The sequence below is a fragment of the Botrytis porri genome (genome assembly GCF_014898465.1).
Source record: "Botrytis porri strain MUCL 3234 chromosome Unknown BPOR_018, whole genome shotgun sequence".
Lineage (NCBI taxonomy): Eukaryota > Fungi > Ascomycota > Leotiomycetes > Helotiales > Sclerotiniaceae > Botrytis > Botrytis porri.
In genome coordinates, this window is record NW_024066092.1 from 478,387 (window position 1) to 505,329 (window position 26,943).

At 43.3% G+C, this 26,943-nt stretch overlaps 6 protein-coding genes across 6 annotated transcripts; 2 read left to right on the forward strand and 4 right to left on the reverse strand.

The window, feature by feature from the left end:
• Positions 1-2,829: 2,829 nt before the first annotated feature.
• Positions 2,830-3,237, forward strand: EAF01_010897 (uncharacterized protein; the record flags this gene model as incomplete). The annotated part of the gene is made up of 1 exon (XM_038919154.1): positions 2,830-3,237. One exon carries the CDS (start codon positions 2,830-2,832, stop codon positions 3,235-3,237), a length of 408 nt encoding a protein of 135 aa, XP_038765437.1.
• A 1,305-nt stretch (positions 3,238-4,542) lies between these two features.
• On the reverse strand, positions 4,543-8,411 carry EAF01_010898 (uncharacterized protein; the record flags this gene model as incomplete). The annotated part of the gene is made up of 2 exons (XM_038919155.1): positions 4,543-8,109; positions 8,160-8,411. 2 exons carry the CDS (start codon positions 8,409-8,411, stop codon positions 4,543-4,545), a joined length of 3,819 nt encoding a protein of 1,272 aa, XP_038765438.1.
• Positions 8,412-9,322: 911 nt separating this feature from the next.
• EAF01_010899 (uncharacterized protein) lies at positions 9,323-10,248 on the reverse strand (the record flags this gene model as incomplete). The annotated part of the gene is made up of 2 exons (XM_038919156.1): positions 9,323-9,917; positions 9,968-10,248. 2 exons carry the CDS (start codon positions 10,246-10,248, stop codon positions 9,323-9,325), a joined length of 876 nt encoding a protein of 291 aa, XP_038765439.1.
• Positions 10,249-13,287: 3,039 nt separating this feature from the next.
• On the forward strand, positions 13,288-20,137 carry EAF01_010900 (uncharacterized protein). The gene is made up of 6 exons (XM_038919157.1): positions 13,288-13,621; positions 13,790-14,241; positions 14,303-14,943; positions 14,994-19,179; positions 19,233-19,382; positions 19,438-20,137. The coding sequence occupies exons 1-6, from the start codon at positions 13,494-13,496 to the stop codon at positions 19,632-19,634; spliced, it is 5,754 nt and encodes a 1,917-aa protein (XP_038765440.1). The 5' UTR covers positions 13,288-13,493; the 3' UTR covers positions 19,635-20,137.
• Positions 20,138-21,670: 1,533 nt separating this feature from the next.
• EAF01_010901 (uncharacterized protein) lies at positions 21,671-22,718 on the reverse strand (the record flags this gene model as incomplete). The annotated part of the gene is made up of 3 exons (XM_038919158.1): positions 21,671-21,982; positions 22,137-22,566; positions 22,636-22,718. 3 exons carry the CDS (start codon positions 22,716-22,718, stop codon positions 21,671-21,673), a joined length of 825 nt encoding a protein of 274 aa, XP_038765441.1.
• Positions 22,719-24,750: 2,032 nt separating this feature from the next.
• EAF01_010902 (uncharacterized protein) lies at positions 24,751-26,427 on the reverse strand (the record flags this gene model as incomplete). Its single annotated transcript, XM_038919159.1, has 5 exons — positions 24,751-24,967; positions 25,129-25,573; positions 25,618-25,839; positions 25,882-26,201; positions 26,318-26,427. 5 exons carry the CDS (start codon positions 26,425-26,427, stop codon positions 24,751-24,753), a joined length of 1,314 nt encoding a protein of 437 aa, XP_038765442.1.
• Positions 26,428-26,943: the final 516 nt, after the last annotated feature.

Here is a 26,943-nt window from a genome sequence, read left to right on the forward strand (position 1 = left end):
ACGGTCTTTCTTGGTGCTTTCAATCAATCTTTCTTTCTTTTTCAAGTCTTGGAAAGGGCCGTCATAATGTCTGATGAACTCAAGTCTTAGATTTTCAGTTCCGCAGGCTGTATTATCGACACCTACGTAAATTATACTCCACAGATCTAAGACCTATTCAAAAAACAATTTGGAATATTTTGATAGCCACTCGGTACTCATATGAATTAATTCGATATTCCCACAGTGCAAATATCTCGCTAGTCTTCAAGCAAACGGAGGCTTTGGATTACATCAAGTATGTCCATCAACTCCACTTTGAGCTCTGCTGTCACCAATATAGTCTGATTCCTGTCAAAACCTGGCAATCGATGCATTCTACCCCATCTGGTGGCCAACTATCTATACTAAGAATTGAAGCTGGTAAGGTAGGATCCCTCGCAACATCCTCCCTCGCCGTTGTTCTTTACACTATCGTTCTGCTCCAGTAATATACTCACTTGAGGACTATAAGCATCTTCTTCCCTTATGCTGCGGCATATCATCTAAAGGCTCGGGGACCATGTGATAATGCACTGTTCTCGATTTCTGATATGGAGTCAAATCCGCGCTTTACAAATTTCGATAGCAAGCTCTAAAAGACCAGGAGTACTGGGTCAAAACGATCACGAGCGTCCGCGAGATAGTCTACTCCAAACACATCAGACAAAAATATATCAATGACCTTTAAGCGAATAGATATTAATATCATCGACTTGGTTGCCTCGGTGATTTTGTTCAACAACTTTCAAAAAGAAGCTCTATTCCTTAGTATTTGGTCTCGCTTTCTGGACTGAAACACCAAAGTCGACGAGCTCTGTTGTTATTGCCATTTCAATTAATTGAATTCGATAGAAAAGGTTGTGTGGTAAACTGAGAAAACCTACAGTAACTCATGTATCGATTCAATAAAGATGCAACGGAAACTTCCAAGGCTCTATGGCGGTCGACCCATTGACGTATCCTCTCAAGGATTATGGATTCCTAGTATCACTTCTCAGAACCTGGTCATGAATTCAAATGAAGTCAAAGCAGCTATCTGCGAACCGCTATGTGAATATGGCAAGCTTTTCCTTCTAAAATTCATGCTTTGATCTCACATTCCTTTATGGCTCTTCATACATCCTTATCAAAGTACTTTTGATTCCTCGCTATGGCCCACAACTAGGTTCTGTGAGGCTGTTACTAAATTTCCGATCCTGCAGGTATCTGCGCCGATTGTAAGCAGGGCTTCTTTACACGCCAAGAGCAAATGCATCCGAGCTAGTTTCATCGACGATCACTTTCCAACGATGAAAAAACGAACTGCTGCTTCATATATGAAAATTATACAACAGCATCCCAAATACTTGATAGAAAGACTCGCCAAGCACGGGGATATCGTCATCAATAGGTGGAAGAAGAAAAGCCAAGTCAGACGTCAGGCGCTGCTACTTGAAGCCATTCCAAATATTTGCCAGGAGAGGTGGGTCATCCTCCGCCATAGGTTTACACCTGAAGGCAAGGAGATCCCACCCATAAATAGCGATGGTCAAATGGAACCGCGCTCCCTAGAAACCCAAGATCACCTCCTACTAAATTGGTTAAGCTTGGAAGTCCTCAAGACAAACCCCGCTGTCCTTTTTGCATTGTTATACAATCGAACGGTATATTCTCCTCAGGACTGGGCGTCATTTGATTCGCGACAACTGGACTCCCCCTTTTTTTGTAGACACTTCGACGTTGAATTTTCAGCCAAATGTGATGTGATGTATGGTCTCGAGTACGGGGAGGTGGTGGACTGGAAAGCTGGTCCAGCACACAGAGCGGATATTCTGGGGTTCCCCAAGGCGTCTTGTTCTCGAGTCTCAAGCTTATTTGATGGTTTCACTTCGCAGAGTTGTTGATGGCATACTTCAAGGAGTCGATGAAAATACACCGCTTGCAGCGGAACAATGGAAATCTATTGTTTCGCTGAGATTCAGGCATAGTAATGTCGTGGAATTGTGGTCACTCTACACCAATCAAGCATTCTCATCGCCTCCATCATTCTCTCTCTCCAGTATGGTCTCTTTGGCTCAGACACGGTTAGAAGCAACCATTGACCATCTTTGGATATTGCAGACAGAGCCGGCGCACATGAAATGATAAATCCTAGATATGTGCCATAGAGGTGCTTACGAGACGACTAAAGATACTGGGGCTAATTGGTTGGTTGTACGTAGAATTCTTGGAGCCATTAAGTCTTGCTGGAAGTGGGGTTGTGAATGCGAACATGTCAAATCAATTTATGACCGTTTACGCCACAATATTGCACAAGGCGAGGATCTTCCATCTAAATATAATAAGGCATTAGGTGCGCTAGAGTATGTTATTCAAGTTTTCGATCATCTGCATAATTTCTTGAGTGCTTGACACGGAGTTTTACTAAGTTACTATCTAGACTCTTGGTAGTGAATGATGTCAACCATCGTGGCGATCTCCTTGGAAGGACAACTTCACAGAGACCGGGATTCTCTCACAATTATATCACAACTAAGAAATTCCAAGAACATAGACCTGATATCCTCGAGACGAATTAGAAAACCGGCTTGATTTCTGATCCAAAATATGTATTTGAGAACGAGCCTTTAGAATATTGTTTAGCCCAATTGCAGATAAATCCGGACATACAAATAAAGCCAAATATATGGCCAAAAGAAGTGGCCACAGATCATGCACTATTATTCTCTATTTATAGAAGGTTAACTAGCCAAGAGCAATATCAAAGAAAAGTCTCGCCCAGATGAGGTCTTATCAAATCTCCTCTCAGATCTAGCAGCTTCTCGTGAAATGTTGGCTGCCTCCCGTTTATGTCGACCCCTGAGTAGATCTAGAACCTTGAATAAGGTGATACAGTTAGAGAAACGAAAAACTTGGAAGGCTTTTAATGTCAAAAGTAACTTTACCAATGAGGCTTGTTCCTGGCTAGGAAAAGCACTTTTTAAAAATTTCCACGAGGTCAAAGTCCCCACGGGTTGGAAGGACAAGGCTTGGTCGAATCACTCTCAAAGCACCAGGAAAGCACTGGAGGCATTCTGGCATGGCATTAGGAAGGACAGTGTGATGGTCTGGAAGCAGAATGGGTTTGCCGAAGCCAAGATTACTGAAGAGCTTGAGTATATCAGTGTCACCACTACTCAAGAATACCTAAGTGCTGTCCAAGCCGAGGAACAGCAGCTACTAGCTCAAATCGAATAGAACCAGAACAACAAAATCAACCAAAAGAACCAGAAATCCGTCAAAACACCCACACAAACAACTTGGGGCACGGAAGATACAACTCCAACCCTTCCAGCGCAAACAAAAATCAAAGATAAAACTCGCCCCTTTATCTATACCTATACCTAACCCTACCCAACCAATCCCCAAGAACTCGCCAATCACCTAGCAAACGCAACCGTCTCTTCCTCCCCACCCCAAAATTCTCGTCACGAAACGCGCTCGCGAAATGCTGTCCCACGTGTATCCCTGCACCGCCGAAGACGCACCCACAATGAGTATCGAATGGGATCTTTTCGTACATATTATGTCTGATATGGGATTCTGCGCGTGGAATAAAGGAGGTAGTGCGGTGGGGTTTGAGAGGGAGTTTGCGGGGCTGGGGGCGGATGGAAAAGAAGAGGGAAATAGGGATACAACTTTTGTAAATCGTAGCTGGAAAATCATTTTTCATCGACCGCAGCCGGTGGCGAAAATTGATCCGGTTATGTTGAGGTGTGTGGGGAGGAGAATGACGAGGAGTGTTTGGGTGGGGGAGGGGAGTGTTTGGGTTGTGTGGGGGGGATGGGGTGGATGGGGTGGAGATAAAGTGGTGAAAGGTTGAGTTGAGAAGAGTTGGGTTGAGTTGAGTTGAGTTGTGTTGAGTTGAGTTTTGAGAAGATGACGGATGGAAGATAGTATGGAAAAGATGAATAAGATAGACTTTAAGCTGATGATGTTTGGGCATCGAATCTACTGGCCCAATATCATCAATAGAAACTCTATCTCTTCTAGATAGATGCACTCTTGCATCTCAGATATAGAGTAGATCAGTGTATAGATATCCAATATAATACTTTTGTCATACGAGTACATATATACACACACGTAAATCCGAGTATCAAAAAGAATGGTACTGTGAGTGGAAAATAAATTTCATTACTGTGATTTCCGTAGTTGCTGTGGTTGCTGTGATTTGATTATTACGCCGTGTCGCTGTGTACCCACTAACCCATCATTCCTTCCATCTTCCATGCATGTATGTATACTAGTAATAGCCCATACAAGCAAGCTCATTACTATCCCTCCCTCCTCTATCCCTGCCCCCACTATCCTCACATCAAATCCCTATTCACCATGCATCCATCCGCCTCTCAACATTCTTCTCTCTCATATATTTTACAAATTTATCTTCTCAGCTACATCTTTCCGAGTCCAAATCCTGCTCCAACCCCAGTTTCGCGTCCAGATATGATCCACAATACATCAGCATCCCGCCGTTACATCATCCAATGATCCCAAAACCTAATATTCATCATCACTCTCATCATCCGGCAAAAGCGCTCTATATCTCCTCTCCGCCAAATCCTCCTCCAACCCCCCCTCATCCCCAGTATCTCTATAACCCTCTCCACCCGCCAAACTAAGTGCCACAGGCAAGAAAACCAACGCATGCAACGCGGCAAAAATGACCAACGCAAGCCAAATTCTAAAGTAATAAATCTCAAAGATTTTACTCCTCGTAAATGCCAACACCGTAACGCCTACTAATTTCGTAATCGTGATGCCGCTGAAGACGGAACCACCTACGTTTACAAGAGCGGTCCATGCGCGCGCATCCTTGTTGCGGAACTTATTTTTCGCTTTTTCCATGACGGAGCGCGAGGGGAACATGAATGCGCGGGCGATGTGGGCGCAGAATTCCACACCGATACCGACGCAGATGATGAGGTTAACCAGACTGACTGCGTTGAGAGAGACGTTGAAGACGGCCATTGTACCAATGATATCGGTAACTATCATTATGACTGTTACTGTGACTACAGCGCCTGTTTTAAGGGATCCGAGAAGAATTGAAGAGATGAATAGAATGAGTACCAAAGCAGAGCAGAGGAGAGTTGCCGTGAGACTGATGATTGTGGTGTACTGATCGAAGAATATGTAGTAGACACTGTAGGGGAAGACTTCTAAACCAGACTTTTCACTCATACCATCTGCGATTCGACGAGCAGAGGCATAGGCAGCAATAAAATCTTCTTGACTGTGGAGTGGTGTGTGACTCGTGCGGAAGTGACTTGCAGGAATGGTATCTCTTTCTGCATCAATAACTAGAGCATTTCCATATGAAGCTTGACCACCAAGAGGACAGTCCTCATCTGTGGGAGAAGCGATCCATTTTTCTAAGTAATGAATAAATTCTTGACCTTCAGGCATACCACTTAAAGTAATATTCCATGCTGGATCCCGATTTTCAAAGCAAGCTGAACGACCTTCAACACAACATGAGTCCAATGAAGGATCAAGCCAACGGAAATAGTCATCGATCCAACTAGCAGGAGTAGCTGCGATGTAGGAAACCTCTGGCCTCTTTCTTTCGGACTCCAGAATGTTGGTAAGGGATTCTGTTTCGCATGTTGTGAAGCGAGAGCATAGCTGTTGTTGGTGGCTACGCTCGGTAACATTCAACTCCCGAGTAACGAAATACACTGGTGGTCCCGAATCAAAGTAATCGTACAAGTCATTGAAGTAGGGAATGAGATATGATCCGTCTGGAATTGCCACACGCTGATCCAAACCTAAAGCGACTTCGGGCATCAATGCAACAGCAGCGGCGAATATTCCAAGAAATACAACGACGACAGCAGTCTTTACTTTGCGACCAAGTAAAGCTGGAGCATATGTCTTGCGGATGAACTTTTGAAGGAACCCTTCGTCAGAACCTTCGTAAAAGCTAGAGTAAGAATTTCCATTGCCATTTCTAAGGTGAACACCCGCAGTTTTGACCTGAATGCAAGGAATACAATCTACACGACGATCTTCAACACGTCGTTGATTGAGACTGAGGATAGCAACGAACATGGTGATTTGCAGAACAGCATTGATGAATACTGCGCCTGCAGCATAAATTGCAAAGTTTCGAACTGCTGGCATACCAACAAAAGCACCAAGGGCAAATGCAATGGTCTCAGTAGATGCTGATAGAAGAATCGATGGACCCATTCTTCCAAGTGCCTTGGCGATACGGTGCTCAACCATTTCATCAGGATGGCTAGTATTAACTCTTTCAAACTCGTGTACAATTAAAAAGATGTTATCGACACCGACTGCAAGAACAATGAATGGAATCACCTCGGCAATGATGAGCGTAACCTTGACGCCTGCAAAGGAGAAAAGACCAATCGAGGCTGAAATAGACATCAGCACAATTAAAATACCCACTACTCCTAGTGAGAACTTAGATTGGACCAAAGAGCTAGCTGGGTTGTGCATTAATGTTCGGAATGAGATGGTTGTCGAGCCAAGAGCTAAAGATGCGTAAAAGAACATGATGATATAACTAATGACGACAATCTTTGCATCGGTGTTGGTAGATTTATTGAGTTCTTGCTCAAGACTTATCTCAGTGGAGAAAGAGAGTCTTAAACCACGTTCGCTTGCTTGAACCTGCAAGCGTAACAACTCATCTCGAAGGGAGGCCTCCCAATCCATAGCATGTTCGACTTGAGATGAATTCTCATCATCATTGTTTACCACCCAAGTGATGATTAGGGCAGTAGCATCAATGACATCACCAGATTCTTGCCAACCACCGAAGATCATTTTAGGATCTAACGGTTGAGCAAAAGCAGGACGGCAATTCACAGGTGATTCGGCACATGATCGAATAGTTTGCTCCCAGGTGTCCGGGCCTACACTGGAAATATCGTCGTTCAAGTAACCTCCTACAGATTGAACGACACAAGCATCACCAGTAGGCTTCAAGCAAACATCACTGAATTTGGTACCGGTTTGTTTTCCGGTCAACCCTCTGATTCGATCCTCAGCTTCAAGCCACCATTTCAACGTATCGTAACTCATGACAGGACCAGGTCCTGATGAGTTAGTATCATTGACCAAGAATACTTGCTCAGCACGATAAAATGGTCCAAAATTCGAATCAAAATAAGCTTTCTCTTGAGCAGCAGAAGATGATGGGCTGACCCATAATCGTGCAGGATTCTGTTCAATCTCGAATTTTGTCCAGCCTAGACTCAAGATTCCAACTATGATTATGCTTGTTACAATTGTAATAGCAGGAAATCTCGCGGCTGTGAAGCCAAGACGACTGAATGCAGTGTCACAAACCGTATTGATCCAATAAGTTCTTTGAGGTCGGTCATACATGGCTCTATTGTGGATCATGTCACCTTCATCATCATCATCACTTGGGGCAACGTCTTCCAAAAGTCGTAATCTTTCGTTACGTCTTTTGGTATGCTTAGCCCAAGCTATGTGACCAAACACAGCAACAGCGATTAATAGTAGTACCATGCTGTATGTGAAGATAGCTGCGAAAGAAAGACATGGCAGCAATCCAACATGACATGACCCAGACTTTGAAACTTCTGGCAAAGCCGGGCAGACTGCAGGACAATCCACACAAGAACATCGAAAGTTGGGGTCTTCATCGTTACACTTCTTGGGTACCATGGGTAATGGATCCATCCCCTTCTCCGGATATTTGCTAGGGTCTGGAAAGTTGATCTGGAATGGCGAACCTAGTAAAGATTTGTGTCCCAGGAAAGCTAAGAATGAAGAGTAATTCTTTGCTCCACCTCCAATGAATTCCATGGCGTTTGAATTCGTTGGTCCAAACTTAACATCTTTGCAGCTATCAAAGAAACCCGACCCATATTCATCAGAGATGAGTTGATCTAGCTCCGTGACGATGTATTTATCGCCCTTCTGCTTCGTTTCCGTTACATTCAGGAAGAGAGATTGATCTGGTGAGCATGTAAATGTACAAAAAGTGTTGTAAAAATTCTCTTTGCATGCCGGACAAGAGGATATAATTGGATTCGCCTTCTTGATCTGATCTGCAAGAGCATCTATCTGCGAAGCCATTAGCAAAGTCCCGCCTCATTTCAAAGATTCTCACATACCTGACTCCCCTCACAACAAACAGGTCCCGTACTCCATTTTGGACCGCAAAGCTCGACCAGTTGTTTCCTCACCTCATAGTCCGGTTCTTTTGCAAGCCCGTTATCCGGACAAGGGAGCTCGGGACCAAACCAACTATCCTTCCCACAACTACCCCTTATCGAACATCTTCCAGCTTCGTGTCTCGGTGTAAATCCTTCCCCTGCTACGAAAGCTGCAGTGAGAAGTCCGACTAAAGTGAAGGAATACCGCATCACTGCGTTTGTTTACATGCGCCGGCCGGCGTCGCGATATACGAAGGCCTAGAGTCGATGATACACAGACGAAGCGGATGAAGTAAGCGTACCAAGAGGACGATGTGCAGTGTGATAATAACTGTCAAACCAATATGGTAGTTGTTGGTTGAGTTTAAAGATCGATAATTAAATGGTTGATTTGATATTGTATTGTTGTGTTGGATTTAGTTGATGATTGTTGCCTGTATACGATATCAATATTGTAGATGCGTCCCAGCCACCAACCAATGCTGTCATAGTTCTAGCTTGTCGTTCTATGTGGCGTAGAGCTTCGCGTATCATTTGAATCCTTGTTTCACAATGGCCAACAAACTCACAAGGTACTCGCCTGTTTACATAATCGAGCAGTGAATCAGTGACTTACTTTCCTCTACATATTGCTGCGGATTTGTAGGTTGTGATTGTCTCAAAGATTGCTTCATGTTATACATCAAGTTCGTGTCAAAGGTTTCTCATCAAAATAGATGATTGCATACGCTGCTGTAAGACAATGCTAAAGGTCAAAATTTGGTAACGCTGGTAACGGAGCTCGATAGACTCAGTCTATTTGTCCTTCATAAGATTATGCTGTCGTCGGCGGGAATTGCCAGTCATCTAGTATTTGAAATGAGATAAATTAAACCGTATCCCCAAAACGCTCCTCAAACTCCGGCTGAAATGCTCAAATGCCCGCCTTATCCCAAATCGGTCTCCAATTGAATTTTAACATGCATGAAATCGGTCTTTGCCAGTGTTCCTGGAAAGTTATGCCGTGAATATGAGAGCCAGGTTATATCTTTATCTGGCTGAAAGAATGACTTTCCAGTTGTAACTGGTTCGTATAATCATAACTCGTTCTTGTCGCTCTTGTCGCTCTAGTCGTTCCGCAGTCATGAATTTCCTCCTTGATTCTTGAGCTTCGAATCTCCAACTGCAGGTGATGCCCGGCCGGACCCTTCTGCTGCCTTGGACTTGCCTGCGCTAATGGATGATGCACCATCCTCTTCGTAAAGGTGATGCTCTTCGATGTACTCGATGACTGGAGCGGGTAACAAATACTGTACACTCATCTCTTTCCTTAAGAAAAGTCTAATCTTTGTGCTACTGATATCATTTGTGACAAGTTGTTGGATGACATAGATGTTGCGTTTGTATTGTTCGAGACTTGCAAGAGCGTCCTCGATATCCGTGCCGGTACGTTCGACAATAAAAGTACCATATTGTCCCAAAATATGTTGAAGATCAGCCTCACTCCAAACTCCTGGAATACTCATTGTTTCGATAAGATCAGCTCCGGCTAATAGAGCAATGCGAACAGGTACTCGGGATCCATCCGGTCGTATAGCACCGCCCATAACTTTGTTTATCTCATGCTCAACATGATCGAGTACGAGGGCAGTTGGGGTATATTCTGTTTGTAAGGCCTCCCAAGGATCCACCATAAGCCAATTTGATGACTGTACAGCCAGTTCGCACATGTTAAGTCTGCAGGTGTTAGCTAAATTTACAAAAACGATGTGAAATTTGGAACTTACCGGTGCTCCGAACTTGCCAGGCCTGCCTTCTTGTAAAAGTTGGAGACAGGTGAGAAGTAACCACTAAGGAGTTCAAACTCTGTATTAAACTTGCAGAAGTCGGCAGCCATCTCCATCATTCGCAAATGAAGATAAGTTATAGGAGAAAAACTACCACATGCTACCAATACTAGGGGGGTCTTCTCGGGATGATTTTGAGTGAGTCTCAGGCGATCGGTTGGGAAGGTGTAATTGTCGAGAGTTTGCGCAGGAATGACCTGGGCGGCAGGATTGGAAGTCATCTTCAAATGGTGATTCGGGAGTTGTATGGTATTCTTTGGAGGAAAAGTGGAAAAGACTCTCGAGATTTTGGGTGAAGAGCAAAGTCTAGATGACGAATTTTGGAATAGCGGGGATTGATTGCGAAGGAATTGCGATGAGTTGAAGATATTTCTAGAGGTCGCTCTTTGCAGAGTACGACAAAGAATAAGGTACGCCGTAGTCTCTGATTTTATTCGACTTTGATGTTGATGTATAATGTTCAAAGGATGAGATATAAATATTGTGACGTTAAATAGATTTGTGAGTAATAATAAAACAGAATTAAGACTTTTCGATGTCCGGTGGATTAGTGAATTTTATAATATCGGTTGGAGGGAGGAGTCAGAGATAGGTGGTGGGATGGCTCGAGATATGCGCAAAGCCCCGCCCCTACGCTTTGATACATACCTACACCGGAAAATGCGAGGTAGGAGCGAGAGGAGTAATCAAACTACATGGGAGGTACGGAGTTATTGCAGGTTGATCGATTGAGACGATAGAGAGGATCCATGGATTGAGACGATCGCGACGAGAAGCGCAAATTGGTTCAGAGTTGCAAGTGTTCACTTACAAACCACAGGTAAGTTGTTGTGTGTTTTCGACTCATGATGTTTTGGGAATCCAACATTCAGTTCTATCCATACCTACCTACTCATAATTTGCTGGTTTGCTGGTTTGCTGGTTTGGATGAGGTGCCAATGCTTGCTTGCTGCTGTTATCTCCTCTTCTGCGTGCAAGCCTCCAGGCACAATGCACGATGTACAATGCACCCGGCTCCAATCAGAGAGAAATGTTCTAACTTGAATCGTTTCAAAATGTTCAACCCCTCGTTAGCATTATTTTGGTTAACAGATACCGACGTAGGTAGCTAGTATGCATAGTATTGTCTGGCTTGGTCAGCTTATGAGGCAATTTCCATAATACTTGGAGAAGCACATCTACTCGAGTAGAGCCTCGGTGTTGGGACAACCATACTGGGTATACTGATTCCGAAATTAATCTAGGGATTTACCCATGAAAAGCGGTCATCGCCGTAGATTGATTATTCGGCAATCAAATTCCCAACCCAAGCTAATAAAGTTATCACCAACTGTTGCTCAACCTTCCAAAACTGCGTGCTTGCATTGCACCAAGCCCAGAAAAGTGTGTTTTGTTTCCTACCTACCAGAAACAATGCTCAATTCCCCACCACCCTCCTATACCCACTACACCCCGTGAAACCGCCCCGGTAAAGCCGAATTTCCCAAGATATATCCATCTCATCCGGAATTGTTCGAGCTCGAGATGTTACCCGTCACCCGTGGTACCGAAACGAGCATGAGATTTGAACAAATTCTCTGTTGGTCGACGCTTTGCCCAGCTCCGTGCTGGAGGAAACAGAAAGATGTTGTCGTTTCGAGGAGGTAGGCGTAGGAGCATGAAGTAACTACGCATATGGCCGATCGAAGGACAACGTCTCCTGCAGCGAGATAGAGGAGTTGTCCTCATTGTTTCACAGCCAAAATGTTGAACGTACGGGGAGGTATCGCTACAGCACTTCATACGAAGCTCTCTGTTCAAGGCCAAAGAGTGAATGGCTTTTTCGACCGTGTGAATGTACATTGCATTGAGGAATTACAAATATTTTGTTCTACAACTATCTTTTGGGTGTAGTGACATATATTCAAACACGTTCATCTGTGGGCTTCTATTTCTCGGCCTACGGACAAGAAAATTAAGGATTACAAGAAGCATCGGGGTACATGATATTCATCAAAAACATTCTTGGTGTGTGTTGGAAGTGATATCAGTCGATTCTAGTATCCGGGATACGAATGGAAGGTAAGTGGAAGTGATCTCTGGTACAGATGAGTTGTCCATAGTGTTTGGAGATTGTGAAAGGTCTAATAACCTATAATACAGCTGTACGTAGCTATGCAAGATACAGAGGTGGTATCGTGATATCCAGAGATATCTTATGACATTGGATATTTTCTCCCATACAAAAGCTTCGCTCAACCAATATCGACGGAGTAAACTCACGTATTCCGTAGAATGAAGATCTTGAATATCGGCCAGCTTGAGTTAGCCACTCGACTAGCATAATATGTTATACATCTATCCATCTTCTTCATTGATCATCATCATTAGATATATCTCAAATGGGGGCAAGCCCCCAAGCCCCCATAGCTCACTGCGCTCGAGAAGAAAGCCATATATTGATAAAGAAACTGTCTGATAGGAGATCGGTTTGCTCAATATGACGAAGGAGACGTAGATAATACTGTCTTCCAGGTGCCGCCTCAAAGATCATGTATTCTTGAACGGACATGTGCCATTTTCCAGTATCAATCTGGAATGCTTATTAGTATCCGGTATAGATTCTTTTGTTTAGTAGAATTGGGGTAAAATGCATGCTATTTGAGCCCCCGACACAAAAAGATTCTCGAATTCCAGTCGCCAATGACATGACATGTCTATCTATCTAGGTAGTCGAATAATGCAGGTGAAACATGTTCTTCTCCAATGCCAGTCTCGGTTCTTTTGTTCATTGTAAACGAAGTAACATTGGATAGTGAATTGTTATAACATATACCATATAGAGAAGCAAGGTCTCGATGTTATCATGATAGAAACATCTGTTTGGAATGAAAGGAATCTCTTTATTGCCCACCTATGTATGATTTGAAAGCGTTGATATAAGGATTGTATGGCCAAATTCAACTTACACTTATGTAATTGATGTAATCTCCCCTCGACAATGGAATTAGAAGTCGTGAATCTTGATCTTCATTGAATTACCTTCGCCTCATCATACATTCCTGAAATTATTCAATATAAATTCATTACAACTAACTCTCTATCCTCGAGTATTGTGGTTATTAATAAGTATTGACGTTGATGACCTATATACCGTACCGTAGCTTCACTCCGCTAAATTTTCGAGCTCTACTAAATAAATGCTAGTCTCCACCCGCACTACAACATACATAGGTACCTACTTATTATTAGATAGAACACAAGGCTCCTCTTACAAGCAAGCAAGCAATACACACCACCACCACCACCACCACCACCACCACTACAAACTCCTTGAAAGGAAAGTCAACCACCGCCCCTTCTTCTTCTTCTTCGAAAAAAAAAAAAGGAAGTCGATAATTTCCTCCACAAACGATATTTAGAAGGAAAAATCAATACAAAAGGAACTACTGGCGACTTCTATACTAGAAACCGAACTGATGGATTAATGGCAAAGGGTACGAGTCATATTGAAAGGCCACAAGAGTCGACATCATTTAACGATAACGGTCCAGAAATATCAAGACCACTCTCCACTGCGACTTCCATCTCTTCATCTTCTTCATTTGGTCCCAGGTACACAACCACCTTTACCTTTGTCTTTTACCTGCGTTTCTTCCTCGTCAACAATTTCTTCTTGATCATTAAATCATTTTCAACTACTTGCGACTGTCAATCACCAGTTGTCGATGGTTGAATAGATTAAGAGGTTATTATTCAAGAGCCAATACTCATGTCTTCCAGAATTACACGATCATCCGCGCGGCAAGCTGCCAACTCTTCAGAATCATCGGCCGGTTCTTCTGCTTCTGCGACTGCAGCAACTGCAGCAGTAGCTCCTCCAGGTCGCTCTTCAGCCCCATCACGAAAGCGTAAAGCTACTGTGCGGGAACCAAGTCCCGCTCTGGAACCTGAACCCATAAAGGCAACTCCATCCAAGCGTTCAAAGCGTCAGAAGGTCTCGGAACCCGAAGTCCCAACACCCGCTCCTGCTTCAGCCGCATCTTCTCGTCGAAAGAACGCAAAAGCTCCTGCGGTTATGTCTAGTCATAGGAAAGTTAAGACCCATTTGGATCAAGGTCTAGTGTCTAACAATATATACAGTGATTCTGCTGGTCCTTCCAATGAACCATCAAACACGGCAGCCAGTTCCTCCAGGCGCAAGTCTAATAGAAACCATAAGAAAGGTGGGCCAGGTCTATTGAAATTCACATTCAAGTCGATCTAGTGGAAAGTTGCTAATATCCTCTCAAGCAGACGCCTCAAGCAGCACCCCAAGCTCGAGTAAAAAGTCGAAGAAATCCGCCACTGCTGCTAAGGATGCAGATACTACAATGAAAGATGCAGATGATAAGCCTCCCCCACATCCACTCGATGACGATGATCCCAGCGATGAGAATGATGACGATGATATTCCTCGAGACTACGATGGCGGTGATGATGATGATGACGATCCATTTGGTGGCTTTGGTGGACCTGGTGGACCACCCCATGGGTTATCGAGCACTCTGCGAGCTTTGAGTGGCATGATGTCTGGAGTTTCTTCTCGATTGCGCGACATTTTGACACAATTGAAGAAAAAAGATGACCCATCCATTCAATTGATAGCTTTACAAGAACTTTCTGAGATACTACTTGTTTCTACCGAAGACAATCTTTCCGGCCACTTTTCTCCGGATGCCTTTGTCAAAGAACTGGTGGTTTTGATGCAACCTGCTGACTTCGGATTTGGGGAGGCAAATCCTGAGATAATGCTCCTTGCATGTCGATGCATTGCCAATTTGATGGAAGCTTTACCTGCAAGCACTGCTAACGTTGTCTACGGTGGCGCTGTCCCAGTTCTCTGCCAGAGCATTTTAGAATTAACCTTCATTGATATAGCTGAACAGGCTTTAAGTGTAAGTGCTCCGCCTTAGATTTCTCCTTCAATTACTAACTTTTACTTTAGACGTTGGAAAAAATATCTATTGAATATCCAGCATCAATTGTCCGCGAGGGAGGATTGACAGGTTGCCTAACAAACCTTGACTTCCATAACACAAACACACAAAGAACTGCGGTCACTACTGCTGCAAATTGCTGCAGAAATATTCCAGAGGATTCCTTCAACGTAGTCAAGGATGTCATGCCCAATTTGCTAAGCGTTTTCAATTCTAACGATCAGAAAGTCGTGGAGCAGGGCTCGCTCTGTGTAACTCGGATTGTGGAGAGCTTCAGGTACCATCCAAGCAAGCTTGAGGAGCTCGTCAGCCCCGATTTACTACGAGTTATTCTTCGTCTTTTGCTCCCTGGATCTACCAATCTCATTGGTGCTAATATTCATACACAGTTTCTTCGCGTTCTTGCTTTCACAGCAAAGGCGAGTCCTAAACTGTCCGCCGAACTCTTCAAAATGAACGTTGTTGAAACATTATATCAAATTTTGACTGGTGTTTCGCCACCCAGCGCCACAGAGGATGTAGCATCAAAGATTGACAGCGTTGTGATCATGCAAGCATTGATCCACAGACCACGAGAACAGGTTATCGAGACTCTGAATGTTATATGTGAGCTTTTGCCTGGAATTCCACGAAGTGGCAATTCAATGTTCGACGATGATATTGACACCGAATCTCCATCGGGAGCAACAAATGCATCATCTGGTTCAAGAAAAAAGTCTGCGAACGAGATTCGTATTGAACTCTTGGAGGACTGTAGAGAAGAGGTCAAGAGATTTGCAATCATTCTCTTTCCAACCTTAACGGATGCGTTCTCTAGCACCGTCAATCTTCACGTTCGCCAAAAGGTCCTTAATGCTCAGCTCAGAATGCTTTCCAATCTTGATAAAGATATTTTGATGGAGGCTTTAAGATCAGTTCCATATGCATCCTTTTTAGCTGCAATTCTCTCACAACAAGATCACCCCAGCTTAGTGGTCTCGGCACTTCAAGCTACGGAGCTGCTTCTAGTTAGCCTTGAAGACATATATCGTTACCAATTTTACAGAGAGGGAGTAATTGCGGAAATTACTAAGCTAGCCACTATCGAGGAAACCAAGACTGAAAACAAACACCCGTCTGCGGAAACAATTGAGTCTAAGCCTACTACCGCGCAAGCCGATGCAGATCGCAAAATATCTGAAAAGGCGGGTCAAAATGGAGAGGCTCGTAACGAAGATCACAACTCTTCAGACGAAGACAACGAAGACAACGAGAATAACGAGGACGAAATGGATAATGAAATTGGACATAACGATGATTTACAAGATGATGTAACAGCTTCTCCGGTCAGCTCTCGTGGCTCTACAATGTCATTGGACGGTCTTCATCGACATGCATCATCAGATCCAAAGACTATGATGCATATCATTGCCGCCCGCGCCCAAAAGTTTCTTGACATCCATGAGAATGAGAAGAATAGTAAGGCCATGAAGAAGAAGGCAACCAAAATCTTGACGAGTTTACAATCTCTCGCTTCGGACATTAGAAATTTCTATCTGCATCAAGGCCCAGGCAATGGAGTTGAGCTTTTCACCACACTCGCATCATATTTCGATGGCGATGTTTTACAAAGTGTTACAAGTGCCGAGTTATTGAATTCCGAAATAGTCCAAGTTCTATTGGAAGTTTTCAATAATCCCGACGAGCAGCTGGCCAATGATGCTAGGTCTGCGTTCCTCGAAGTCTTCATGGGCCAAACTCTTACTAAGAAGTCAATCACTGGAACAGATATGCCTGCAACTCCATTTGGTCTTCTTATCCACAAATTACAAGATTTGTTGAGCCGATCAGAACATTTTGAAGTAGTGACCGTTCATTCAAATAGCTTTGAAGGAAATAGGAGTAGTGCTGCGTCTATGCTTGCTAAACAAATTCGTCTCAAGCTAGTAGCTGATGAAGACTCCGAAATTCCAAGATCGTACCGAAATATCATGGTTTCTATTCATGCTATCGCTACTTTCAAGGCTTTGGATGATTACCTTCGTCCCAGAATCAGCTTGTCTGACCGTCCTCGGCCACCTAGAGCTAGAGATGGCCTTTCTGGTGCATTAGCTGCTCTTGCTGCAGCTGGCTTGCCCAATCCATATGCCGGTATTCCGAGTGCCCAGGCACGTCTCGCTGCAGCCGCAGCCGCAGCAAATCCAACCGCATCTACCACCCGCACTTCTCGTAGGGCAAAATCAAAGTCTGGTCCCGCCCCAACCCCTGCATCGGCCGACCAATCGACCTCGAATACACCTGTAGATAAACCTGCTCGGCGTTCGGCTCGACGTTCGGGAGCTCAAACAGATCCACCTCCGCCACCTCCTCCACCACCCATGCAAGAAGAGGATGCACTTGCTACCGCCCTCGAGTGTGCTGATGAGAGACAGATGAGTGAGGATGAGGAGTTAGAAGATAGCTCGGCACTGGACGCCATTGTCGGCGACATGGAAGAAGAAATGGAAGAGGATTCCCCTGTTGATCCTACAGCTGTAAATCTTGAGGTCGCTGCAGGTGGCAAGGTCACAGCTCGTAAGGAAGACGGCACAAGAGTCGCGACTCCATCACAATCTTTACCAAGCACTTCCCGCAGTAGCTCTGCACTCCAGGCAGCTGTTGCCCAAGAGGCATTGTCCACACCAACCACATCGTCCAGACCTATGTCTTATGCAGCTGCAATCCAAGCTGTTCCGTCAGATTGGCACATTGAGTTCAGTTTGGATGGCAAAGCAATTGCTAATGATACAACTATTTACCGCGCTGTTCATACAATGGCCAACACGGTGGAAGATCAATCAAGTCGAAGTGTTTGGTCCGCGATTCACCCCATTAAATTTAAGCGTGTTCCAGGGCCACCCCCTCCAGAACCTAGCTCTCTATCCCGGGCATCAGAGGCCAGTACAGAAACTACGGCGTCTGGCATTCCCGCATCGCTAGATAAGCATCCTGCAACGTCCTCAATCCTTCGATTACTTAACATTCTACACGCTCTCAATGCCAACCTAGACGATGTTTTGGCTGATAATAAGGATGCCTTGAAATTAAATGCTGAGCCTTTATCACAATTCGTGAACACTAAGCTCACTGCAAAGTTGAACAGACAACTTGAAGAACCTCTTGTGGTTGCCAGTAACTGTCTTCCAACTTGGAGCGAAGATCTTGCTCGACTTTATCCGTTCTTGTTTCCTTTCGAGACACGTCATCTATTCCTGCAGTCAACTTCTTTTGGCTATGCTCGTTCAATGACTAGATGGCAAAATGCCCAATCTGCTGACGAATCTCGCCGGGACCGTCATCGCGATGAACGTCCTTTCCTAGGTAGGCTTCAACGCCAGAAAGTCCGGATATCTAGATCCAAGATTTTGGAATCAGCCTTGAAAGTCATGGAGCTTTATGGTGCATCTCAGAGTATTCTAGAGGTTGAGTACTTTGAAGAGGTTGGAACTGGTCTCGGGCCAACACTTGAATTTTATTCCTCGGTCTCGAAAGAGTTCTCCAAGAAGAAGCTCAAGTTGTGGCGCGAGAATGACAACGATACCGATGAGTATGCATTCGGTGTCCGAGGCCTTTTCCCAGCACCTATGAGCGAAGAACAATCATTGAATGAGAATGGAAAGAGAATTTTACACCTATTCAAGATGCTCGGCAAGTTTGTTTCCAGGTCTATGATCGACTCTCGCATTATCGACGTTTCTTTCAATCCAACATTCTTCCGCATTGGCGACGAATCAAATCCTGTGACTCCCTCTCTTGGTACGGTCAAAACTGTCGACCCTCAATTGGCTAAGTCCCTCAAGATGATAAAGAAGTTCTCTGTTGCAAAGAAGGCTATCGCCGAGGACTCGAGTTTGACAGCTACTCAGAAAGTCCTTGCTACAGAAGCCCTGGAGATCGATGGAGCTAAGATTGAAGATCTCAGTCTGGACTTTACACTTCCGGGATATGCCATTGATCTTCTTCCCGATGGCTCTTCAATATCTGTCACTATTGACAACGTTGATCTCTACCTTGAGAAAGTTATTGATATGACTTTGGGAAGTGGTGTTCAAAAACAAATCGATGCATTCCGTGAAGGCTTCACTCAAGTCTTCCCATACTCTGCTTTGAGAGCCTTCACCCCCGATGAGTTGGTTATGTTGTTTGGCAGAGTTGAAGAGGATTGGTCTCTTGAAAGTATGTTTAGTTCCCTTCGATTTTATGATATAATGACACTAACATGCGTATAGCTTTGACCGATTCTATCAAAGCAGACCACGGCTTCCATATGGACAGCAAGAGTGTGAAGAACTTGCTCCAGACAATGAGTGAGCTCAGTCTGCCAGATCGTCGGGACTTCCTTCAATTCACAACTGGAAGCCCAAAACTCCCCATTGGTGGTAAGTTATACATGCCTGTATCCCTTTTCTACGACTTATAGCTAAATTGTTCCAGGCTTCAAGAGTCTTACACCAATGTTCACTGTGGTTTGTAAACCTAGTGAACCACCCTACTCTTCCGATGACTATTTACCAAGTGTCATGACATGTGTCAACTATCTCAAATTGCCCGACTATACTGATCTAGATGTCATGCGAAGACGTATGAGTACTGCCATTAGGGAAGGACAGGGAGCTTTCCATCTGTCATAGGGCGTGTGTTAATGGCGAAAATTGAACTGAATCCGGCGTGCATTAGGTCTAGTCGAACATGGAATAAAATTTCGGGTATTTATTCTCATTGGAGGATGAACAAAAACTGGGGGATTTGGTGGTTTTGCTTACTTTTGAGCCAAACCAGTATGTATTCACGAGCTATTTTTTGCAATTGTTTCTTTCTTCTTTCATCAGCCAGATTCATTTTCTTCTTCATTCCTTCTATCTACTTACGTTTTTGTAATGGAAGTTCAAGAAGAGAGAAAGGAGTCAAATTGCATGGGTGGGTTGTTTGGGCGCATAGTTTGTAAACCGGTTTCTCCTGTCCGGAACTTGAAGGGGAATGGTTTGCAAATATGACTGGAATGGACTGGTGGACAGGATGGGATGGAATTTTAGCTTTTTATTAGGTAGCCTTACTTCTACAAATACTACTTTGCAAACACTAGTCTTGAGATTAGATATTAGGTAGATGAATTGATCCACTCGTATGTTAATAAGGTTTTGGATGATGTGTGTGAATGTGAATGTGTACTTTACGTGTGATTATGAAAGGGGGGGAATATCCGATAACAGCCAAGTACGACTGGTTTTCAAAGGATAGATGTAATTATATTAAAGACATCCGATGATATCATTTTTGATGAGACCCTATTCACATATAGAACCCGAGGACATCTATTTTTTGGGTGAATTAGTGAATGACTTGATTTTTGTCTTCAATTTGTTAACTTTATTCTGTCGATAAAATAAATTGAGATTAGGGATGTTGAAGATTTGAAGATTTGAAGATTTGAAGATTTGAAGATTTGAAGATTTGAAGATTTGAAGATTTGAAGATTTAAGAGAGGGGGGTTTGAATACTAAAGGGGGGCGAGAAAAGAAGAAGCAAGAGGAATTTAGTATTTTAGAGCTTGTTTGAATGATATCTATATTACTAATATAGGGGTAGTGTGTTACTTTAGAAGAAAGTATAGAGATAAATCTAAATAATATAGAGTAATAGTTATTGATTGTTTGTAATAATATTTATATATAAGTAAATTAATTTGCATTTGAGAACTACTCATTGACATCTATATCACTGAAAAATCTTACTCTATATTACCTAAAAATTATCCAAACAAGCTCTTCTGATTGTGGATTTTTCTCTAATTGTGAGAATATATCGACGTTGAACTATTGAGTGTAGTGTTGATAAATAAGAGTTGGTAATTACCTTGATATAATCAATTAGCGATGTCTAGGTAGGCAGTCAGGGCTAGCCCTGCTTGCAAGCCCTGATATTGACACGGACTATGGTTTTCGAGCTTGTACGTGAGGATTCATATGGTAGGTAATTTGTGGTTGGATTTCATGTCATTCGTGTGAGGGGTGATGAAGAGATTGTGAATATTTGTATGATAGCTGTATCTTCTGAATGCGCATCCTGAGCGCGAAACTCGCTTGGATGAATGGATTGGAGGGGAACGTAAGGAGATGATTAATCTATTGATAGTTGGCTTAAGAATTAGTCGGCCATCTATGAGAACAGATTATCAGTTCTTGTTTATCTCAGAACCCCAGTTGGGTGCCTGAAGCATGAAATAAATCTAGTGATTCATTTATTAGTGATTCAAAATTGCTCTAGGAATCAAAGATGCATCTGGATTGATTTTCAGGAACGTCGTGATTGTTATGCTCAATGTAAGAGAGAGAATAGCATCAATCCAGGGGGAAAGTGTCTTCAGAAGAAACACTTAATACACATTCGCGTATTTTTGGACGGGATCGATAAGATTGAGAAACGTTTTCGATTGCGAGAGCGGCTATTTGCAAGAGTATTCTTCAAAACAGAAATTGACGGTATTAAAAAGCTTGACTGATAGTAGGTAGTGTTGAATGTTTATTGAGCTTCATTGCATGGGAATGGATCTTCACTATTTGTGTAAATATACACCAGATTTAACATTTCACATCAATCTTAATCTTATGTTTGATAACATCAGTCCACTTTAATGCTAGTAGAGCGCTGAGATTGACCTCTCGATTCTTCACGACAAGTCCTCATAGACTTGATCCTGGAACCCATGGTCCCAGTTCTGTGGGTTCAACATATATTCCCTGGCTCTTCTTGCCGCCCCTACTGCACTGACCCATGCAGGGTTGATGCCCTCGCTGAACCTATCAGCAAATTCCAGGATAACTTTTATGATTGTTTCGCAAATCTTCTGAAATTCTGATGCGGTCGCGTTGCCACTGAAGACGATGCTTCTGAACTCTGTGAGCGCTGGTGGCTGAGAATCTGATAGTGGTATTCTAATAAAGTATTTCAGGCGGCTTGCAAGATGTTCAAGTTTCTCGAGCTGCAATACATCATTAGCCTATTGGTTCGCGAATATCCAGCGTTGCTCTTAGCAAAGACATGATGATGGATAAATCTTAGGGCATCTCAAATAGACAATTGCCGAGCATTTCGTCATAGTATCTTCTTCATGGGTCTTAGAAAGATGTTCTTACAGAAGCAATTTGACCCACGCCACCAAAGTCGGGAATTTCGAACCTTTGTTCCACTAAACTTGTTATCGTCCCTCCATCGGTCATTGAGACCTCAAGACAACTATCCTGATAACCGAAGTGTAACAGAAGATTCGACTCTTGGTTAATGTCAGTTCCTGCCGGGTATCCAAGGGCTTCTGCAGTATTGAGACGATATGCTAGTCGCATGCTATGGAGATAATGCCGTAATTGCGAGCCGTCTTTCATGCCAGGCAAAATCTCGATCGCGACGTCTAGTAGATTATTGAGATCTCCAATCATAACATTAAGATTCATAATGACGAATACTTCAATCGGTCGACTGAGTTTGATTTCGGTCGTTTTCTGAATGGCCGATAGTGTTACGTTGAACAAGTCTTTTAGTTCTGAGTCTGAATATAATTTTTCTTCGCTGAGCTGCGTTAGTTCAACCAGACACAGCAGCTATTTGACACAGAGGAGTAGTTCACACTAAACATACTGTTTGTCGCCATAATCCCGATAGCCAGACTTGGAAGAGGTATAATTCTTCCACTCTTGTGTGGTATTGACCTTAGCCACCATTAGAAATTCATCGCTTTCAGTGATTTATGCTGATGTCCTAGTTCAAAGTCAGCAAGAGCAAATAATTATATACCAATGAATAGAAATTGCTGAAAGATGGTCTATTCCAAGAGCAATAGCTCGCCAAGCCAAAAGGGATAGCCATTTTCCGCCGGTCCCAACCACGATGCAGAATCACACACTACTTCTAGCCAACAGTTGGCACCTCAACCCCTAGAAAATTGTTTCAGCTAGGTTATTTACGAGATGAGTTTGTATGATGTGCCAAAGGATTTCATGGAAGGCATACTCGCAGCATCATTTTGAATCCTCCTTCCCGTTCAGCAAACTGACTACAAGTACCTGCATACCAATGGAATTATTTTCTCTCCAATTTTAGCAAAAAATAACACCCCATAGTAAGCGGCATTGATTTTGAAGTTTAATAGACACCAGAACAATCCTATATATTCCTAAGCCACCATCGATGGTTGTCTGCCTCACTGACCCTGAATTTAGCATGAAGCCATGAAGCTCAAGGAATTCAACCTTGACTTACCGTGGATATAGATCCTCCTTGCTTTTACTCACTGAGTTTCAACAGTTACAACATAATTGCACTCCTAAGCACTGAATGTAGGTTTTAGAAATTGGATTTGAGGCAAGGACAGTTTTGCTCCTTCATTTCTTCCTTGAGAAAGAACATAGTAGGTGTATAAAGACTTCAAGATGAAGTCTTGTTTTTCGGTCCCAGTCTGTACACATACTTTCATTAGTTTCCATCAAATTTTGTTCTTGTTCAAGAATCCGACAAAATACTGCGAATGAAGTTTACCCCGTTGGCAAGTGTTCTTTTTCAATATTCTTTGGTTGTATCTGCAGTTTTACTTTCCGAGTATCTACATATCAGAGATGCCGGTATATTCAACACTACAATCGAAAAGCGAGCCCTGGGTTTATTTGAAATAGCTATGCTCAATAACTTGCAAAATGCGTACAAGGGGGTCTGGTGGGCTACGGCGTATCCCAATGCAGAGCGGCAATACAGGAGCAACTATGATATATCGTGCGATGTAAGTTGCAGTTCTGTACTCATGAAAAGAGTCTTTTAAGGCTTAAGTTTGGTCAAAAAAATCAATATTAAGAATTCAATTGTTGACTACTTCCCGTTACAGATCTGCTTGATACAATCGACGATCACCTCCCAAAACGTGTAAGTTGTCTAATCTTGTTGGCCCTAGTTTGGCGCTGAATGCGATGCAGAAAATATTTGGTATGAGTTCAGCGAAAGACTATGCATGGAAGTTTATGAAGGGTGATAAGATGAATATAAACCATAATATTATTGCTAATGGTACGTGCCACGCGGACTTTATTCTCGTCAATTTCCACCAATTTCTGGCTTTCAATATTGTGAAGAAGCTGACAATCAGACAGTGGAGAATTACGTCTGGTAATTTGTGGACAAACTATACGGAAAACAATGGGGATGGATAGGTAAAGGGACAGCTTAAGCGGGAGAACTACCCGAACGTGGTCTCAACCGCATGTCCAGGCAAACCGATGTCCAGGCTACTACCGAGAATCTCGATCTGGGAGACGAAAGCACAGATCCTGCAACTCTTCCAAAACCAGTCTGGCCTGAAAATTGCCACGGCGAGGTAGTAATCGATGCCGATGACACTAGTACGATTGTTTGCGATTATGTCATACCACTAGGTGACGAATCATCCTCATCTTTTGCACCTCCAACTTCGGCGACTTCTACATCGACACCTGTCGTTACTTTACCTCCGGATCCTAAGAATTGTAATTGCAACGAGGACGGATGTACGAAGGAATCGCCTGCATGTTGCGCCGGTGGTACTTGCTAGGTCCTGGAGCACTAGCTTGCTTGTATACTATGTTGAAGGTGGGATGTTCTTGAAAATTTGGGTCTAATTTTGGATGAACTTGGGTGTTACATTTGTTTTTAGAAGTCTAATAGGTTTTAGATATAGACTGCAATTGTTCACAATTGAAGATTATCTTGTTAAATAGTTTATGAAATTTCTCATCCGGAGAATACATCAGCAAGCTCCAAGAGTTCCTTCCACCTTGGGTCTTTTTGAATCTCAATCTTGCCCTCCGGTGTAGCAACTTTAAACTCATCAATCTCCTTGGGGCCATATCGATGATCATTCTCGGCACCTACAAATGCGACTAAATCACGAATCCATTCCTTCATCAGAACAAGTTCTTGCTCAGTTGGACCGTGCATTATCGAGAAACTATTCGGGTGAAAGATATGTCAGTCAAATGTCGTCTCCGCACTTTTCCCTTGAAGGGATAGACTTATTTCCAAAAAGGTTTATCCATTGCATGAGCTACACCCAAGCTTCTTGGTGCAACAGCATCTGTTATGAATGATAGTCGATACGAGATCCTATACCGCCAGATATCCTTAATTTCTACACTATTTGAGAAAATACTGTTTGCTAAGAACCGAGATATTGCGCGCACTTGACAATCAGAAATTATGTGGCCACATAATGCCGTCCAATCACTCTTCTCTCCTGTAGTCGGGAGTTTGTAGTGTTTTAACACGCGAGACGTTGTTACAGGTGCATAGTAGTTAGAAACTTGAAGGCGAAGAGAGTCCACGTTTGCTTCAGGTCCATTCGTTGCAGCATAAAGCGTTTCTTCATTTAACATTTCGCCAATTAGTATCTTGAAATTTCGCTTTTTGAATTCTTTCGCAAAAGTGCCGTTGCGGTGGTAATCCATCATGCCTGGTTGAATAAATGATGAATCCGTCACAGGTCTGAATGTGTGATTTTTCAGCTTCATGATGGCGTCTACAAGTTTCTTGATTTTATTTTGCGCAGCAATGCCAGCTTTTCGGCACCACTGGAGCCTTCTGCAATATTGAAGAACTGACATAGTTCGTCGAACTGATCTTGGCACTCAGCGGGTGTCTTCGGTTGTGCGGGTATTGCGTTTGACATCATGACAAGTCGATGGGATGAGGGAGATGCGGCTGAGAATGCTGGGTTTTGAAACTCGTACATAGCATGTGCATGTATGGCATAAGCGCCTGCGCTTCTTCCTGCAAGGATAACATTCTGCACGTCACCACCAAATCTTGCAATATTCTCGCGTACTCAATCAATAGCTAGCCTCTGATCCCATAATCCGTAGTTACCTGCTTCGGCGCTGCCGTTCTCTGCTTGCAAGGCATCACCGGCGAGAAATCCAAACAGATTCAGTCTGTAGCCGATCGCTACTACAACAACGTTCAAATTTCCCGTTGAAATGAGTTCGGTTGGATCCATCCCTGGTTTATGTGATGGACCTCCCATTTGGAACCATCCTCCATGGAGCCATAGCATGACTGGCCATTTCTTATCTTTGGCTGATTCAACCGGTGTCCAGAGATGGAGCCTTAAATAATCTTCGCTAAATGCCTCTTTAGGAGTGTCTATTTTTTTGGCCGACATATAAGCGGCCTGTGGACAAATCGTTCTAAATTTTGTAGCATCAGATGGCGTGCCATCATGTGATGTATACGTGTAGTCGGCAGGTAGTGGTTGAGGTTTTCGCCAACGCAAATCTCCTAATGGAGGCAGTGCATATGGTACCCAGCATATCGACGTGCCTTCTTATCATATTGAAGACCTGTGATAGAACCTTTTCCGTCGCCAAAATCGAGCTTATGCTCCGTAGCTTCGTATGATATGGTATTGCCCATGACGTTGGACGAAGATTTTGAGCGATCTCAACGATTTGAGGAATTGAATTAATCTCGAGCAAAAATTGAACAAGACGATGAAAACTTTGTGGGGGGAAATAGAAGAGGTCGTGTATTGCAAAGACTTTGCTTGAACAGCTGTGTGAATGTTTTCTATCCCGCTTGATTCCTCGTGATAAACTGACTTTCAAGCCCACTTTCACTTCAAGACTCCGAAGATCTCATATCAGTAGTGAGATAGATATTACGGTAAAGATCGTGTAATTTAGCCAACCAGACCCTGCATTTACCGACGTCCCCTCGCTTAACTATTTGGAGTCTGTGTCCTTTGATAACCTTAGTGTTTCGGTGTGGAGAAAGCGGGGTTCGGTGGATTATCTTCGATTTTCATTATGCTGTACACCAAGTTTGTCATCAGCAGATACAATTATCGACAAGCTAGAAAAGCTCCATGCAATTTGATAGTATATTTCGTATTGACCCACAAGCTCAAATGTACTGACGGATCGAGGGATT